Below are 17,584 nucleotides of genomic sequence, written 5' to 3'. Positions count from 1 at the left end.
ATTTTCCGGGACAGGTACCCACTGTACAGCCAGTACTTTCAAATAGAGAACCAGCTCCCGATTTTGCTTGAACCAAGTATCCAAACTCTACTTTTCCAGGTACTGAGAGTCTAGCTAGGGAAGGAAAAGCTTAAATTTCCTTGGGAGTCTGGGCAGAGCCTGCAGAACTCGTTAGTGATATAAATCACAGGGCCACTCCAAAGTGGGCTCAGACTTCGTGGCAGGAAAAAGTTTCCAGTGTGAGCTCATCAGTTATTTAGTGAAATACTAAAGGAAAATGTCAGTCGACAGAGAGGTTTTAAGTAGAAAAATAACAAAAAAATGAGGATGAAAAAAAAAAGGAAAAGGGAAAAGTGACACTGTATTTCAGTTAGGTTTCGGATACAGTAGAAATAAATTTTAAATTTCAGAAGACTGAACAAATGCTCAAGGCTTTTTAAATAAATAAGTCCCTAAATCCTGAATTCTGTTCTAAAAAAAACATACGGAATTCTCCATTAAAAACCTTTATGTCTCCACCTCTGTATCAGTGAGAAACATAAGATTAAAAAAGCTTATATCTTTTATTGTAAAATAACTGTTTTGTCCTGTTTTTCATCAGATATTTTACAAGAATCTATAAAATGACATGGATGCTGCCTCCGGTCTTCACAGGTTTATGGTGCATCTGGTCTAAAAATCAAATGTTTTCATCATTTTTCCACATGTAAATCAGATTGGAGAACAAGAGTTGCAATCTCATGCATCTGTGTCAAAGCTCTTCAAAGGCGAGTAAAAGCACTTCGAGATCACGGGAATTGCAGACAATGGATCAACCTTTTGGATCCTTCCGATAAGCTGACGGACGTGTGTTTATGTTACAAGAGTGTTGCAGAAACTTGACACATTTTAACTGTATCTCACGTCACACCAACGACCCAACAACCCAATTTGCCTCAAATAACAACCACAGCCGTCACTTTCCTCACGTCACACTGAAGTTAAAAATCATCTTTGTGTAGGGATCAGTGAATGTAGAAAAGTTTCTTGTTGCTTCTCAAGACTTTGTGCGTGCTGTCTCTTCTTTCCCACATGGAAGCTAGTTAGCTTGGCTTCAACTTTCCGAATGGAACTTTACTGCGACTCAACCTCCCAGATGTTGAATGTTGTAAAGGGACAGATGTATTGAATAATTAACAGTATAACCAATAATATGCGGCCTGGTTGAAAAGGAAGGAAAAAACATCTTGTATCAATGTTTGTACACTATTGTGTTGGCTGTTCTCCAATCTGTTGTGCAAAACAGAAGTTGACAGCTCGTCTTCTGGCAGCAATCATCCCCTTCAGACCTGCATTAAGATCTGTCTTGAGTGATCTGATGACAAGGGGACAGCCCTGAGTTCGGGTGCACCCAGGACTCATTGAGATCTGATCCCGCAGACCTGATTCAGAGGTCATCTGCACGCCATGTGGTGAGGTTCTTTTAGCTGTAAGAACACAAATGTGTCCTCGGCTGCACTACAGGACCACCTAATCAAGTGAGGTCCTCTGTGTGAGCAGAATGTATTCATTCACGCACCAAATGGTGATATATTACAAGTGCATAAAACATCTTGGATGATTTTGTTTGCCTGGAACTCACTATGGAATAACAGACCCAGTCTGCATTGTTTTGATTTCTTCTTCTTTTCTTTTTAATTATTGGCAGACATGGTAGGCAGAAAACACGACCACATCGACCCAGTTAGAAACAATCACACATTTGATCTTAGAAAGTAGAAATAAAGGAGATGATGGCTTTCATATAGAGCAGGGAAATGAGATCCAGTCACAGGTGGTTACTCTCCTGTGAGATGCATTCCAATATTCTAACAGGTTGTAACTTGAGCCACTTGTGATCAGACCACCTGCGACATGGTAATTTACAATAGAACTGAACAGGGTGTTAGACACTGGCTGTGTTTCCATAAAATGTCAAGCAAATTATAAGTGAATTTTCGAAGTGCCACAAGAGATGAAATTTGAATTAACGGTGTGGTTTGATGTGAAAAACCAGGCTGTGTAAACCACATCGGTCCATTGTTTTGGTCTACAGCCTTCTACCAGTGAAAGATGGCGAACGGTCTTGAGGAATTTCCATCAGTTGGACAAGTTTTAACTGTGATTAAGTGCCAGCAAGTACTGGCCATGTTGCTGCTGCTCAGTCATGTGAGTTAAAGATTTGTGTTGTCAGAGCTGATTCAAATTAGGCATTTCTATCTCCTGTTTTGTGCAATTACCCTCTGTTTTTTTATTTTTTTAAATGCTAAGACCCCTTCAAGCGAGTGTAAAGTATTTTTTTTCTCACATTCTGCTGTTACTACAAGAAGCTTAAAAGTGGCAAAATGTGCATCAAAATCCCCTATGAAGCACTGCTACCCTACAAATATGCTAAAAGTATCATTACAGCTGACATTCACTTTCCTGTTGCTGCTTTATTGTTCTACAAGTTTTTCATTTCCCTCTGAACTTTTACAAACTAGACTCAAGTCTTAATTCCAACTTCCTGTTCTCATCCTTCTTATTTTCCTTGTGACATCTATCCCCCCATCCCCTCCCCAGTTCCTACTAGCTCTAAACCCCTCCTCATGAGCCACCTTCTTTCCTCCCTCTGGAAAGCTATACCCCCCTCCTCATCACCACCCATCTGTCAAGGCCCGCCTTCTTTCCCCTTCACATACTGACCTCTTCTTCAGGTTCTTGAGCCTGGGGGGCGTCGTGGTGGTTGGGGGTTTCACAGTCTGGGCTGTAGTGTTCACAGTAGTCATAGGCTGCCCTGGGGTCTGCCACTATCAGCAGCTGCTGGATGTCACCCTGGAGGAGGAAGGAGAACAAAAGTCAGCAGAAGCCATGTCAACAAACTTCCTTTATACGGAATCACACATTGGAAGTGTTTTTCCACATTGTGAAAAGGTCTCTTGAACAATTTACAATACTATAGGTCTACGTTATAGCCATCAGTTGTAGTTACTTCCACATACTTTCTGACAATATCTTTCCAGTTGGGTTTGGCAAGTGCCTCCGAATACTACAATACCCATGAGCCTCAGTCACTTATGAAGGATAATAAGAGCTATGACCAAAACAGAGCACTTCATCAATTTAACTGGGAGCAACACATCGACTCATGATGATCAAATTTAGCCAAAGTCCATCCATAATCTAAAGAGGGTTGATTTATGGTTTCTACTAAAATCAATCTTCATTCCTCACACAAACAGACATCAATTGCTGTCTTTTGATATGACTGGGAATGCCTCTTTGGAATGAGTTGACCTTTTTACCTTCATGTTTTATGCTCAAAGGAAATAGGTATTCCACAGTTGATTCAAAGACGTGTCTCATGCCCAGTGAACTCTTGTAAGGGCTAAAATAAACCATAGTCATAATAGAAAAATGAGCCTTAAGATCTTGCACATGGAAAAAAATCTGTCTCCAGAAATAAATAATGTGCCATTTCTTTTATTCCATGAGTAGAAACAGATTTTGAAATATGTACCATCCTCTTGCACAAACACAGTGGAAGGCACTCAGAGAGAGCACACCTCTGCCAAGGTGACCTCAAACAAACCCAATGTAAATAAAGCCATATTTCCCTATATTCTATGGATTTCCTCTTCAAATGTAATGGATTCTTCCCCGGCCTACTGTATACCGATCCAACAAGTTTGGGGAAAATCTACCTTGTACTTTTTCACGTCATCGTGTCAGACAAACAGACAGTGCACCTCGCCTCCTCGGTGGAGGTAAATACAGTAATGTCCACCAACATCGATTCAAAAAAAGGACCTATTTTACTATGTTAAGCAGATTTGCTCCAGAAGGTTATGGCGGCTTCCTTGGACCCAATTCTACCCGTCCACCAAATGTGCTGAGAATCAGCCTACTAGTTTTTGCGTAATCCTCCTAATAACCAGACACACACACAAAAAAGGATGCCGGTGAAAAGAAAACCTCCTTAACAGGTAATAAAATGTGACAATAAAACAACAACAAGGAGGATGTGGTACAGTACTAGAGGCGGTTGTGTCTATTAATGACATGTGAGGAATAAATCAAGGCTTTAGGGGAGTCTGTAAGCTTTTAAAAGACAACTATTGTATCGTCCCCCTCACTCAGCCATTAGGGACAGCAAGACCCCTTACACAGCAGATAAATAACCAAGGTCTGTACTTATCTGAGGCTGTCTGTTTTTCATGAGCTTTTGGAAAAGGAAATTAGATCCCCACTCCCAAGCCTCCCATCAGCCAAAGGCTCTTTTTCCATGATCGCCTCCTAAGGAATTTCCAAACCAAGCAATTGCTATGCCACTTATGAGAAGGATGTTATCTATACCTATCCAGCAGTATGGACACCTCAGCTGACCTGCATCTACCTTTAAGGCTGTTGCAGTTTTTTCTTATAATTTCACCTGGAAAAAGTTAAGTAGAGGACAATTAAAATGAGACAATAATTGGCCGCGATCAGGGTGGCCCCTAAAGAGGAAGCACATACATGCAGATTGCATTTAAAGGAAGGCAACATCTGCGCAGGCTTAGTCCTCTGGAATACATCAGACATTTGCTGCCACGTACATTCTACATCTCGACACGGTTCTACCTGCTGTGATACTGGGTAGCCTTTCGTCATTACCGGTTATCACTCACTCGTGGATCCCTTCATCCAGTTCGAGAACAATAGATTGTATATGCATGAACTCTCTGATATTATCCAGTGTGAGGCGTTCTGTCACTACCCACGTGATCTCATCAGGGTGAATAAATACAGAACAACCTGACTGCAGGCATGCGCAGTCATTTCACTGTATATGGTGGAATGACAACTGCTAGTTACCGTACTGCCTAAATTTGCAAATTGACATTATTTAATTGGGTTTTCTTTTTGAAAAGGGAAGACTTACATTGAGTTTCAACATATTCTGCAATTTTAATAAGAGGTTTTATCAACCAGAAAAACCCAGCTATTTTTATTCCTTGATTGCTGTAAATTATAAGTGTGCTAAATGTGAAATGACTAAAAATTCCAACCCTAGAGAGCAGGTGAGGTCCCATCTCGAGTCTGTACAATCTGCAATTGAAACTACAAACTTAGTCCAGTCAATAGAACCTGCAACTGAGAGGTTTTGTCTGCTGTTACAAGACAATAAGCAGCTGAGGATTTGTATTAAGTACTGAAAGATGAAAAAGTGAATAAATGAAATACTTCTATCTCTCGGTCTCATTCTGCAGGGTCAGTTGATGTTATATTCATCATATAATTTAGGTTGTACTCATGCTAACATGTCTGAGTTTTGAGAGAATTTTCCTTGACAATGCACACACATAGAGCTAATATCTATAGTCATCACTTCTTGTTGACATCCACTTCAAATCCTTTCATAGACCCATACAAGCACATTCACTCTGCATTGTGTTTGCATAGGTAGGTTCTAGTGAAGTTAAGCTATTCTTGTTATCAGGCCATAAAATGACCTGCTGGATTCAGCATTTCAACAATTGTGAGCAGACATTTCTGAAAGGACAGGATTCATATAGGAACACAATCCATCCCTTTCTTGTTAGCTTAGTTTATGTGCATTCCTTAAGAAAAGGAAGAGTCCAAAAACATCATACAGGGTTCTCCAGAGACCAGACACACTTAGCACTTTTACAAAGCCAGTCAGTGATTCCATCACTCCCATACTCCCTGAAAGGCTTCTCCCTCATCATCCCCCCTTCCCTGTCTACATCTGGGTGATTTTGTTTATGTTAATGTCTCAATTGTATTGCACATCTCTCTGGAATTTGTTGAGGTTCCCCCTCAGAATTACAGGAATTATCAACCACAATGCCCTTGGCTCAGGAGCAGAGACATACTGGGATAAATCACCTGTTTAGGGAACATGACAATAGATTAATGTGTCTGTGTAAAAGGTGCACGTGTATAAACACAATGCCTCTCAACACATGTTAATCATATTGCATTTCTATTATTCATATCAAACGATGAGCGTTAGGTTGATTAAAAAATAGAGGAGTCTGGAATAATCATTAAAATCCTCCTTCCGTCTACAATTCAACCACAGGAAAATTAATTTCCTGGTACGCAACTGCTCTTGGCTTTCTTTTTGAAGAACAAACAGGTATCGGAATAAAGCATACAACTTTATTCCTCAAGAATGCAAGTTTTGCATCTGATCTTAATTTAACAAATGCAATAATGCAACCACTGTATTTTTCTCTGTGCTAGTGATCATGGGCTGTGAAGAGTGTTAGTCTCCATGCAAAGCCAACATCCAAAAGAAACAGAAGCCACTGGACCCAATACTGGGCTGTATAACAACTCCTCAGCGTCTGTCCTTGGCATCACATTGTTAGCAGGATGTCAAACATCAGCTTCAATAGAGATTGTGATCAAGGGATTGTGGTCATGCATGACCTCATTCACAAGAAACAAGCACGTCTGCCATCAAACATCACGACATATGTAACTTTGATTGGATGCAGAATGAACGATGACAGGAGGAGGCAATGAAGGTTTCCCACTCTGCTTTTCAAGTCGGGTTTCTTGCTTCTGTTAAAAAAAAAAACTAATTTAAAAATCATCAGTTTTATGATCCATTTCAAAGCAGTATTGCACCCCAAAAAGTGTCATTTGTCTTTCAGTTATTCACTTGTGTCTTGAACTTATTAAGAGGTTTTTCCCCCTTGCACGACTTCTTGGTGTCAGAAAACAGCAGCCACATATGTTCTTAGCTTGAAGGATGGAGACCAACTAATAATGATTGTAAAACTGTCCAGTATGTCCAATTACAAACTTCCAAACACATCAATCAATATTATCTAAGTTCTGTATCCAGCTGTAACCACAGTTATCCACAAAAACTTTAATTTGAGCAAAAAACAAACAATTTCTGGCTCAGGAAGTTTGTGAAGTAACTTGACGAGCTTCAAGTTTGTGCTAAAATTAAAGTGTAAGTGGATTATTGAGCAAAAGGTTGGGCAAACATGAAATAGATTCCACTGAACAATGCATATAAGAGTTGAAAATGAATGTAGCAATTTTGCTGTTGTTGGTAGTCTCCATTTGCTTCAAGCTAACAATATATGGCAGGCATTTTCAACATTCTGGAGTCACCAAGGAGTCATGCGGGGGTGGGGGTGGGGCGGTATCTGTGAGTTCAACACATTGTACAGTGAGTACTTGAAAAGCATATTATACTTCATTGTTAAATATTACTTGAAGTCACACTGCCTTCATTTTCAATGACACAAACTGTCCATCTATCCATTTTCTATACCGCTTTTCCGTTGAGTGTCACAGGGGGGCTATCGCAGCTGACTTTGGGTGTCGCCAGTCTGTCGCAGGGCCATCAGGAGCAATTAGCGGCTCAGTGTTTTGCTCAAGGATACTTGGACACGGTCACCAGGGGAAGAGGGGATCGAACCAGCGACCCTTTCATTGCTAGACGGCCACTCTACTTAACACAAACTAATGCCATCTATTTTACCAAAGGTGCTCACATGCACTTTAACCAACCTTTTAATTGTTAGAACTGGTTATGAACAGTAAGAACTCAGAGTTGCTGAAGATGATTAAAAGTTGCAGCAGTAGTTAAGCATTTGTTACACATTCACATTTCCATGTCTTTGCCTCTACAAATCAAAAGTAGACATGTCAAATTCGTGAGAAATTACAACCTTATGAGCAGCAAACTGTGACTCTCAGCAGAAATGTGAACGAGATAATGACATATGGCAGAATGGTGGACGTGGCCAAATGCATCAAATTTCTTCGACACTGGAGTTATACCAATTAACAAGTCAATCACAGAAAATCAACTGGCAACTATCATGTTATTTGATTCATTGTTTCAACAGTTTTTCATGCAGGATTTTGTGACTTCTCCAGTGAGATACTTGGGTAAGTATGTAGATAATTACGTAGATGAAAGGTTGTTGTCTCAGGCCAGGTGCATCAGGTAGCTTTGCCTCCAGGAACAGCTGGGGAGCTTAATGAAACCAGAACACACATTTGAAAATATGCCCAAAGCATCTGAACTCTGACCCAGTAAAACACAAATGCATATCAGCAGAGGTTTGAGGGGGAAAAAAAGAACGCCACAAACTATAGGTCTGATTGATCAATTTGTAGGATAAATCTACTGCTATTTAAAAGACTTTAAAGATTCAGGATGAATGTAAAGCTTTAGATTTACATCTGACCTTTCGAAAAACAATGTCCAGGTTAATCCACAGGTGAGGGAAAAGTTGCTATGAAAACTGATGATGTCACTCTGACCTTTCCGTGACACCGAAACTTATCTGGCATCATCATCCAGATGTGGCCGTCTCAGAGGCCAGTCAACAGTTTCAGGTATTAATCTAGCAGATGATTCTACTTTTCCTGCTTTCTGAATATTGTGCAAACTCAAAGTATTTTAAGCCATAACTTACTTCTGTATTTTCTTTATCTTATCTTTTATTTTATCTTGCGCCCACCTCTGCATAAACTTGGCACACTAACCATCTAAAAAGTCTGCTTTTCCAAACTCTGGGAGGGGAGCACAAAGAGCAAATAGACAGATGGAATTTCAAAACTGCACAAGGACAACAATTAACCAAGAAGCAGAGATGAGGAAAAATGTATAATACACTCCAGATTTCTCACAGCTTTCATCAAATGCAGCCTTTGTGGTCAGCACACGGATAAAGTTTCTTTTCAAGCACTGGAGGCATACAAATTTCTTGCACCATTCAAATATTAAAAGATGTTATCTGCCAGTAGCTCAGAAAAACTGTTGAACTGTTTGAACCATCTGCTTGCTTGTCCGCCTGAGTGTTCTTTCTTTCTCTCTATTTTAGAGAGGGTCACACGCACAAGGGACAAGCGGGTCAGATGTGTGCAAGAAAAGAGGAAAAGATTGGCATGAAAAGAACAAGTTAGTGCTAAAGGTTGTCGGGACTTTTATACACCTCTGTGCAGTACGAGACCTGGATGAACTGTAAGATCAAATCTATAACAGAGTTGTCAATATAAAGTTACACAAAAGATTAATATGAAAAAAGTTGCATGGTGATCTGCGTGTTTGCAGAAAATATAGAAAATGTAATACAGTACATGCAGTGCCTGAATTTCTCCATAACAGCACCACGAGCACAAAAAAAATAACCGTATCCTTATTACACGACCCCAACTAAAACAGTCTTTGACAGGTACTGGAGGGTGAAAAGTGACTCAGGCAGATGAGAAACAGTCGGAATCTTCTCTTCATATAACTCAACCTCTAACAATGATTCATAGATCATCTTAGAGTCCAACATAGTCTTGATCGTTTCTTCTGCCAAATCCTGTCCTGCTTGAGGGACAGCGTTTTGGAACAGCAGGTTTGCCGTAATGACAGACACATAAACAAAATTCTCTCTTCCTCTCTCCCTCTACTCACACACATGCTCACACTTAAAATGCATGCAAATACTCGACATGAGCGCACACATGAATGGTAAACACACACCGATGGCACGATCAAGTAATCCCACCCAGCCTCTAAAGGTCACCTGTTGTGCAAAATGTACTTTTTCATCATTTTTCACCAAACCTATGTGTCCTTGATGTGTCTGCAGACACACAAAACAAAAGAAAAGACAATCATCTCTCTTCTGTGTGCGCTCCACCTTCCAGAAAATTTCAGCTCAAATGCTTTGACAGATTTTAGTCCCTATATGATGTCATAAAGGGATCAGCTCCACCACCAGCACAAGGAAACTCTACTTAGCCCACTATTTCCTTGCTATCAACGGTCAGCTCCAGACCTCTAGTAAAACAAAGGTGTCTGTCAATTGAATTGCAAAATGAAGTTTAAAACAAACAAACAAACAAACAAACAAAACAAAGATACAAATGGTGCAAGAAAAGTTCATTAGTTTTGCTGTTTTTGGCTGTAAGGAAGTAAAAAGGGCTTCCTCTACTTCCATCGCCTGCGGTTGTCAACACCCAATGGACTAACATTCCCGCAACTGCTAAACTGTTACATATGCATGCTAACCACTTTGGACTGAAAGTAATTTAACAAACCAGGATTCACTTTAACAATTAAGCTGAAGGATGATTAGACTGTCCATGACCTGATTTAACTTGGAAGCTGCAACTCTTGCGATAATTTAGGCTTTTTCATTGTTTATTTGCTAGGGAAACTCTAACCTCTTGAACTGTTAGCATGTTGCTGTGCTAGTGGCTCACTCCTACAGGCTGGACCGATGTGGATGGATGAAGATTATTTCACTTCGTCTTTAATTTAAAATGAAAAACAATAAAAGCGTAAAGGGCATTGGGAGGTAATTTTGGTCATTGAACATATCTCTGAAACAGCAGTTCATTCTGAGCTAGGACTTGTAATTATCTTTTACCAAGCATTCGCTTTCCTTAGCTTCCGGCTTTGACACCTGTTTATCCCGTCTACTGCAGTAAGGTAGCCACATGTTCACCGCAGTTTACCGAAAATGTCAGGATCAGTAATTTAACAAAGTTTCGAGGCTCAGGAGTTGTATAAACAGCCACAACGTTTTGATTGGTTGTTACGAGTAAATGCATGATTCTTGAATTAAACCAACAGAAGACAAGCAGCAGTAAACGTTGTTGAAAGGCTTGTGAGTCAGATAGGCTTGACGGTCACGGTGTGGTGAAGTAACTTTTTAAGGTTAATATGGCTTTAAAACCAACCGTAACATGTATTATGTGACACAATATCCAACTGTGCAAAGTGCACAAACCCCCCGGCCCTTGGAAGAAAAAAAAGGAATTCTTTTCTCTTTCTCTCCAGGTTTTTAAAATGAGAACAACACAAATTACCTGGTAATTCAGTGGCAGTTAGAGTAATTTATGTTCAAACAAAGAACACTCACAAAAAGCCAAATGGCGAGTCTCAAATGAGCATCAAAAATAGAAAAGGCTGCCACTTCAATCCTCTCCCCTCTACTCTTAATTACCTTAATTAAAATCCCAACTCGAATCACTGTGGCTTTAAATTATTTACTGCGAAGTTATAAAGCTAATGTGTAATGGTTGTGTGCAATATTATTAGCCACAGAGAATTTCAGAAGTAACAGCTTATTGCAGTTAACCACTTTAGCTTTTCCTGTCATGACCCTTCTCAGTCTGTATGTTTAACCTCTGCCTCAGTATTATCTTCGGTTAGGAAGCTATCGGTGAGGACGAGCAGGACCCTGTTTTCAAGGGGCTGCTCCATGTTAAGTCGTCTCTGACCTGCAGGCAAACATTTTGCAGGCTGTTCTACTTAGCAAGCATTCCACATTCAGACATCAAAGAGAGGCTACTGTCTCTCGCGCTGGCATTTTGTTCACATTTTCCACTACGCTCAGAACTACCTGTTCTAAACCTGGCAGCCAGTTCGCCATCTTAAAATCATCACCTCTGTAACTAAGCTGTGAATATTTATTCTGAGATTCGATAGTTATTGAAGGAATAACATATCAGGGAAATTCAAAATTTGAATATGTCATCAAATTGTTTCAAAGACAAACATTCGAATGTGGAAATTAATATTGGACCATGAAAAAAGCAGCTTCTCATGTTATCCCGGGCAGCTGCTCTTCACTGACGCACAACACAGCATCACGGACAGGAGTCACACGTCACTCGTGTTGATTAAAAGCGAAATAGAAGGCCAGCTGAATAAAGGAACGACAATTGTGTCTGTGTAGAAAGGATGGCAAGGAAGTCAACTGCTGAGAGTGGCTCCACATAATCAAAAAAGCCCCTTCGGGAAAGACTTTGGTTTCTGGCCAGTACACCAGTATGAATATTACATAACCCTTATAAAAATGTGGATATTAGATAATCGATAAAACATCACACAACTTGCATCACACTCCGGCCAAGAGGAATCTATTGTATTCTTTTTATTTTCTAACTTGCTTATAGATATTTTATGGACATTAAGCACAAAAATAAACATACAAACATATTCAAACTTTAGTATTTTTTGAACGTCGTTCAGGGCAAGTTTTGACAGCACCATAACATATTATCCGCAATGTGTTTTCTCTCACCCAACACATCATACAACGTGAAGAAGTCAAGCTTATTGTGACTCAGTCCTTCTATTAAGCCAACAATTCAAACGGATCCAAGAACACACTGAACAAAACACTGTGCAAGTAGCCTTTCCACAGATATTGCCCACGTCTCTTGGCAAGTACACAAAGCTAATATTGTTGTTCTAGCCAATAAAATTGACCATCTACTCTATGCACAAGTTAATGAAAGGCAAATTGAATGTCTGGCTTCAAGGACCAAAAACTGAGAGGAAAGTATTAGACGGTAAGATTTTCTCCACTTTCATAACGGTAAATGCATTGTGAATCACTGTGAATGAATGAGTGATCAACAATGTGCTTTCAATTACATCCATAATAACATAGAATGGGTACTGTAAATCTCTGTTATTTAGTTATTTCCAAACTTCTTAAAACACAATCACTTCAATTAAATGGTGACTGTCTGTATTATAGTTGACAAAGTACATGATGGAACCATCTTGAAGTTGATTTATCTTTTTACCAATGATTTCCATATTAAAATATGGCCTTCTTAAGCCTTCTTAAAATAATCGCCAGAGTCATTTTTTTCAAGTTTAAAAAAAAAACAACATAAAAAACAGGAGACGTTCATCATAAGGAGTTGATTCAGGCAAAAAAAAAAAAAAAACCCAAAACAAACAAATATGTCAAAAAAATGACTTGGGTGGTTATTTTAAGAAGGTGACGATATGTGGAGTTGAACTGCCTCGTAACAAAGTTTGAAGAGATTGTATGATTATAAGGGGAAAATTTAGGGATACCTTAGATAAGATTAGCTATAATCCAGCCATAAATTCCTTATACATCAACAGCAGTAGAAAAAAACTTTGGTGATAAGACTCTCACGTATCTGTGAGTATCAATGCTGCAGGAAGTGTTAATAGTTTAGCTAACATGCAGATGGTTTTAAAGTTTCTTCTGTTATAAGACGCGTATTTTGTCAGTCATACACGACATGTTTCGACGGTCAACTTCCGTCTTTGTCAGAGACGTCACTGAGTGGTGAGAGACGTTTATATGTTAAGTGAACATCAGCTGGTTTGTACACGTCACCACCCAGTGATGCCCGACCCAAAATACGCGTCTGATAACAGAAAAAACTTTAAAACTATTATGAAAATAGACGCTATTAACTTTGTCAGACTAACATAAAGTTCATAAGTAGGCAGAAACAGCGAGCCTGGCTCGCCCTAAACCTAAAATTATGCAAAAATTTACAAATTGACGCATTGCATTGAATAATCAATCCAAAAATAGAAATGTGAACAAGAAAGCGCTCAGAGAGCACACGCTTCTGCAGAGGAGGCCACGTGAATACGTAACATGAAAATAGTAACATGAAAATACATTCACGCATTTTCTTTCCAACCACCTAAAATGTTTCTGCCAGTTCACCAACACAAAACACGATCCATATCATTTTCAGGAGTTTAATACTTATCTCTCTAATCAAATCACCTCATTCAAATACGAGATATCAACAATTCTATTCAAAATAGATCTTCTGGACCACAAATCCAGAATCAAGATGATTTCCGGAGGCTGAAATCTTCTTCTTTCAACTATTTCACATGGACTCAAGGAATTTGATTGAAATTCATCTATGACAGATAAATACAGCTAATAGCTACATCCTGCCAAGACAGTTCTTGGCAGGATGTATCCTGGCCTACACCAGTCCTCAGGATCCAGGATCTACAATTTGATCCAGATCGCCTCCAAAAGTTAATCACTTGTTCCTTGTAATATTTCCCATCTTTCCATCAGATTTCATCAATATGTGTTCATTTGTTTTTCCTGCTGACAAACAAACAGACACGCCGGTGATCACATTACTTCCTCAGCGGGGGTCATTAGCAGGTTGTGGTTAAAAGGGAGTTTTGGGGATAAAACAATCTTGGCTCAAGAGACTTTAGTTCCTCTTCATTTCCTTTAAACACACAAGTTCCCACCAGAGCCTCTGCAGGACGAAAGCCTTACCTCAAAGACTTCGTCATCAAGGATTCTGGTCCCAAAGACAGTGATGCCTTCTGTATTGATGACGGCCCGGTCGCTTCTGCCGAGCGGCCTGGTCACCTTCTTCTTACAGTCCACAATGATGGTGACGCTCTTTTTCTCCACGCTGATAGCTACGCGATGCCACCTGAGAAGCACAAGCTCAAAGGTTATCCATCACATCACTTTTGCTTGACACACTTGCCACAGTCAATTCAAGCAATCACTTCATACACGAGCTGAGAGTTTGATCGCACGCTTGATTCTACCCTCATGTGTGTACGTTACGATGACCAACTTGTCTGTACCACGAAGAGCGGAGTGAACTGGACAGGTCCCTGGTTACGTCCGAGATCTGAATGTCTGCGCAGCACCTCTAAAGCTCAATGTTTAACTTCCTAATTGTTTGATCTGTACAATCACGAAGGTGAATGTGAAATGTCAATTTGTGAATTGGTGAGACTGACTTTACTTCCAAACTTGAAGCTAAACGAAGGAGACTGGCTGGACATTCCTGTTTAGTCAGTGTTGAAACTCTCTGCACGACGACAGAAAGCGCAGTTCGTACAATTTGCTGATAACTCATTTCTAAATTGACCATGACAATAAGCTTTTTTTGCAAACCTGTAATTGATTGCAATGAATATTAAGACTGTGGCTTAATGTCTTCCCCCCATTATTTATTTCAAACAACCACACATGTTTGTATATGTGTAAATGATGAATGGAGACTCTTAACAGCCATTTGTATCAGTGTCACGCACTGGACAGCCATGCAAAGTCTGTCATCAATTTGCTGCCAGCAATTTATTTACCATTACTGTCTGACTTCTTCCACATGGTATTAATGACCGTAAAAGCATATGATGGTAGTAAATCCTCAGAGCTACGTGTAGGTTTGCCAGAACAGTTCTCAATGCAAGTTCAACATGAAGTTTAACTTTTAATAATCAAGAGTAAATTATTCCAGTAAAGCCTGAAGATCCAGGAGTCAGTCTCGCACAGAACTGAAGATTCAGTGGATACAGTCATCTACCACCCACATCTGAGCTGCAGTGTTTTCAAGCCCTCTTGAGAACCAGTCAGTCACTTACTTGCCATCAGCAAGGTTGATGGAGCGGAACAAGGGGTACTCCTCAGGGACAGGCTTGCCATGCTGGTCCTCGTACAGGAAGACTGGCGCACGGCCCACTTCCACGCCAAGCTGCTGGATGCCTTTCTGGTTGTACACAGACAGCAGAAACGACTGGAGGCCAGCCTTGGGCTTGATGGTAAACAGGATGGAGAAATCTTCTGGGAAAACTCCCCCTGTTGGTGGAACATGCAGTAAGCGTGAAGTTTGGTATGTTTCCAGCTAGTCTAACGGCTATGCAGTTCCATGAGACCCAAATAAAGGCTGTTTATTTTGTCTACAAAGTTTTACAGTGTTGTATGTATATCTCATGATGTTGCAGGAAAGGTTCCCTTACTTTCTCTTCAACGTTTTAATCAAATAAACATTTTGCTTGTTAGATGCGCTACATATGAAGCCACTGCCAACGCTCACGTCTAATGGCTTAGTGTCCCTGTAGCAACTTAACTTCCGATAAAACATTGTGATAATTCACAGTTCAATTCCAGTGACTGGCCAAGTGCCCACAGCAAGTAAAATGCTGCATCAGCTTTTTAAGAACTGAACACCTTATTTTCTTGATGTGATGATAAAACTAACTAAGTCATGATGACCCATTTTTTTGTTACATACCCACAGTTAACAATTACACACTTGCGTAATAAATGACGTTTAAGAGCTGAAGTGCCAGTAAATACTTCAGTTCGTCAAGAAACAGGAGTTGGATAACGTTAAGAGGTAAGCAGAGGCGCATTAGGCTGAAAAAGGTGCTAACAGCATCCCATTAGATGAAACTCTCCCTAGGGGTTGCAGCTAGATGATACTGCACATCTTGTTTTTAAAGACCCGCAAACGCACCAAATCTACTTGACATAAACACAACAGTTTACCTAAGTGTTTGTTACAATGGCTGCTAATAAATCGCGCATGTTATGCAAGCCCAAAGATTTTAAAAAAAAAAGCATGATTGTAAAACCCTATAATTGATGTTAATTTTCTAATTATATGATGTCTAGGGGTTTTAAGTTGATGGAAGGAGACTATTGCCACCTTTTGACAACATCAGGCTAAGGTAGCTAATCAGGTCAGGTAAATGGTTTCTGGCAGTAGCTTCATATTTAGCATACAGTCAAACTTTCTAAAAAAAACATCTGGCTTTTCTGTTCTATTTTGCAGATTTTGTGAAGCATTTGGAAATGCTGAGTTGGCACTTGTGATGCAAGTCATTGTGTGTTAATGCTGACTCAATTTCATTGTACGCCTTGACTTTTACACTACTGATGTCATTAAAAGGGTAATCGCATTCTAATTACTAAATTGAATGATGACAAGTTTTATTGTCTCTCTCGCTTTCCGCCCTCACAGTAAACATAAACGTCTAGACAACTGTGAGGAGTGTTCATTAGAGAGGCTGAAAGAGAACTTGGCATTCCCCGCAAAGACTCAATAGCGGTGATGTAGCCACATTAAATTTAGAAGGGCCGTAAATGAAAAAAGGTCATTTTTAAAACTGTAACAGCTCGGTTCAATGAAAGAATAACTAAGACTGATCAAATAAAAGTCAAATTATTCCACCTGAGGAGATTTTGACACCTTGCGTTGGCACCTCTAATTCTTCGCCTCTCAAGTGCAGTTATACTTTTAAAATTTCCACTCCTCTAAGGTGTGCTGACAGTTGAAGCCAAATACTTTCTCATGCCTCACCTTATATTGAAATATTTTTTTTCCTCCTCACATTGAAAACCCAGCAAAATTCAATGAGACAACCACATACTGTTGAGACTGGGACTGTTTTTCACAGCATTCAAGTGCTAATAATTCAACGCATGTCCTGCCAGTTTTGAGTTGAGAAAGCATCTGAGGACTTTTTCTGCAGTTTACCCAGGAATAAAGAATTAAAAGGCCCTCAGATAATAAAATGAATTGTATGCCTTAGGCAAAGTAGTATTTCATAGTCTGGCAACATCGAACCTTGAAAGAACATTTGTTTTGTCTGTGTAGGTTCTCATTCATCCAGGTCATCGTAGATCGAAGCAAAGTAAAATCTGGTCAACTGGACGTAAGTTTAAGTAAACTTACGTCCAGTTGACCAGATTTTACTTCGCTTCGATCAACATTTGTTTTCTACAGTTATCAGAGGTTGTGTCCTGTATTGTTCATGATCAAATCTTTGGATTTTTGGTAGTAGAGGCGTGTGAGAGAAGCAACAACATGAAATTTCCCTTCTGGTTCTCTGAGCAGACGCCTTCCAAAGGAAATAAATATGGCTTTATTTTCATCATTATTATTTTTCATTTTCTTTCACAGACAGCGAGGCTAAAGACTGACTCAAGCTTCCAATATAAAAAACTCGGCTAGATCCTCATCCAAGCACAGCATACTC

General features: G+C 39.7%; 1 protein-coding gene across 3 annotated transcripts in view; it reads right to left on the bottom strand.

Moving 5' to 3' along the window:
* The window catches only part of LOC147261933 (collagen alpha-1(XI) chain-like), an 86,037-nt gene that overhangs the window by 60,209 nt on the left and 8,244 nt on the right, over positions 1 to 17,584 (bottom strand). For all 3 annotated transcript variants that reach the window (XM_086204245.1, XM_086204246.1, XM_086204247.1), the window contains exons 3-5: positions 15,185 to 15,398; positions 14,076 to 14,238; positions 2,704 to 2,832 (exon numbers count right to left, since the gene is read on the bottom strand). In XM_086204245.1, the coding sequence (XP_086060371.1) occupies positions 2,704 to 2,832; positions 14,076 to 14,238; positions 15,185 to 15,398 (506 nt within the window). The remainder of the gene's footprint in view (positions 1 to 2,703; positions 2,833 to 14,075; positions 14,239 to 15,184; positions 15,399 to 17,584) is intronic.

This window comes from Aulostomus chinensis, chromosome 5 (genome assembly GCF_037954235.1).
Source record: "Aulostomus chinensis isolate RoL2024-O1b breed Wild chromosome 5, RoL_Achi_v1.0, whole genome shotgun sequence".
NCBI lineage: Eukaryota > Metazoa > Chordata > Actinopteri > Syngnathiformes > Aulostomidae > Aulostomus > Aulostomus chinensis.
Note: the sequence above shows the minus strand (reverse complement) of the source record. Positions and strands in the feature narration are given on the sequence as shown.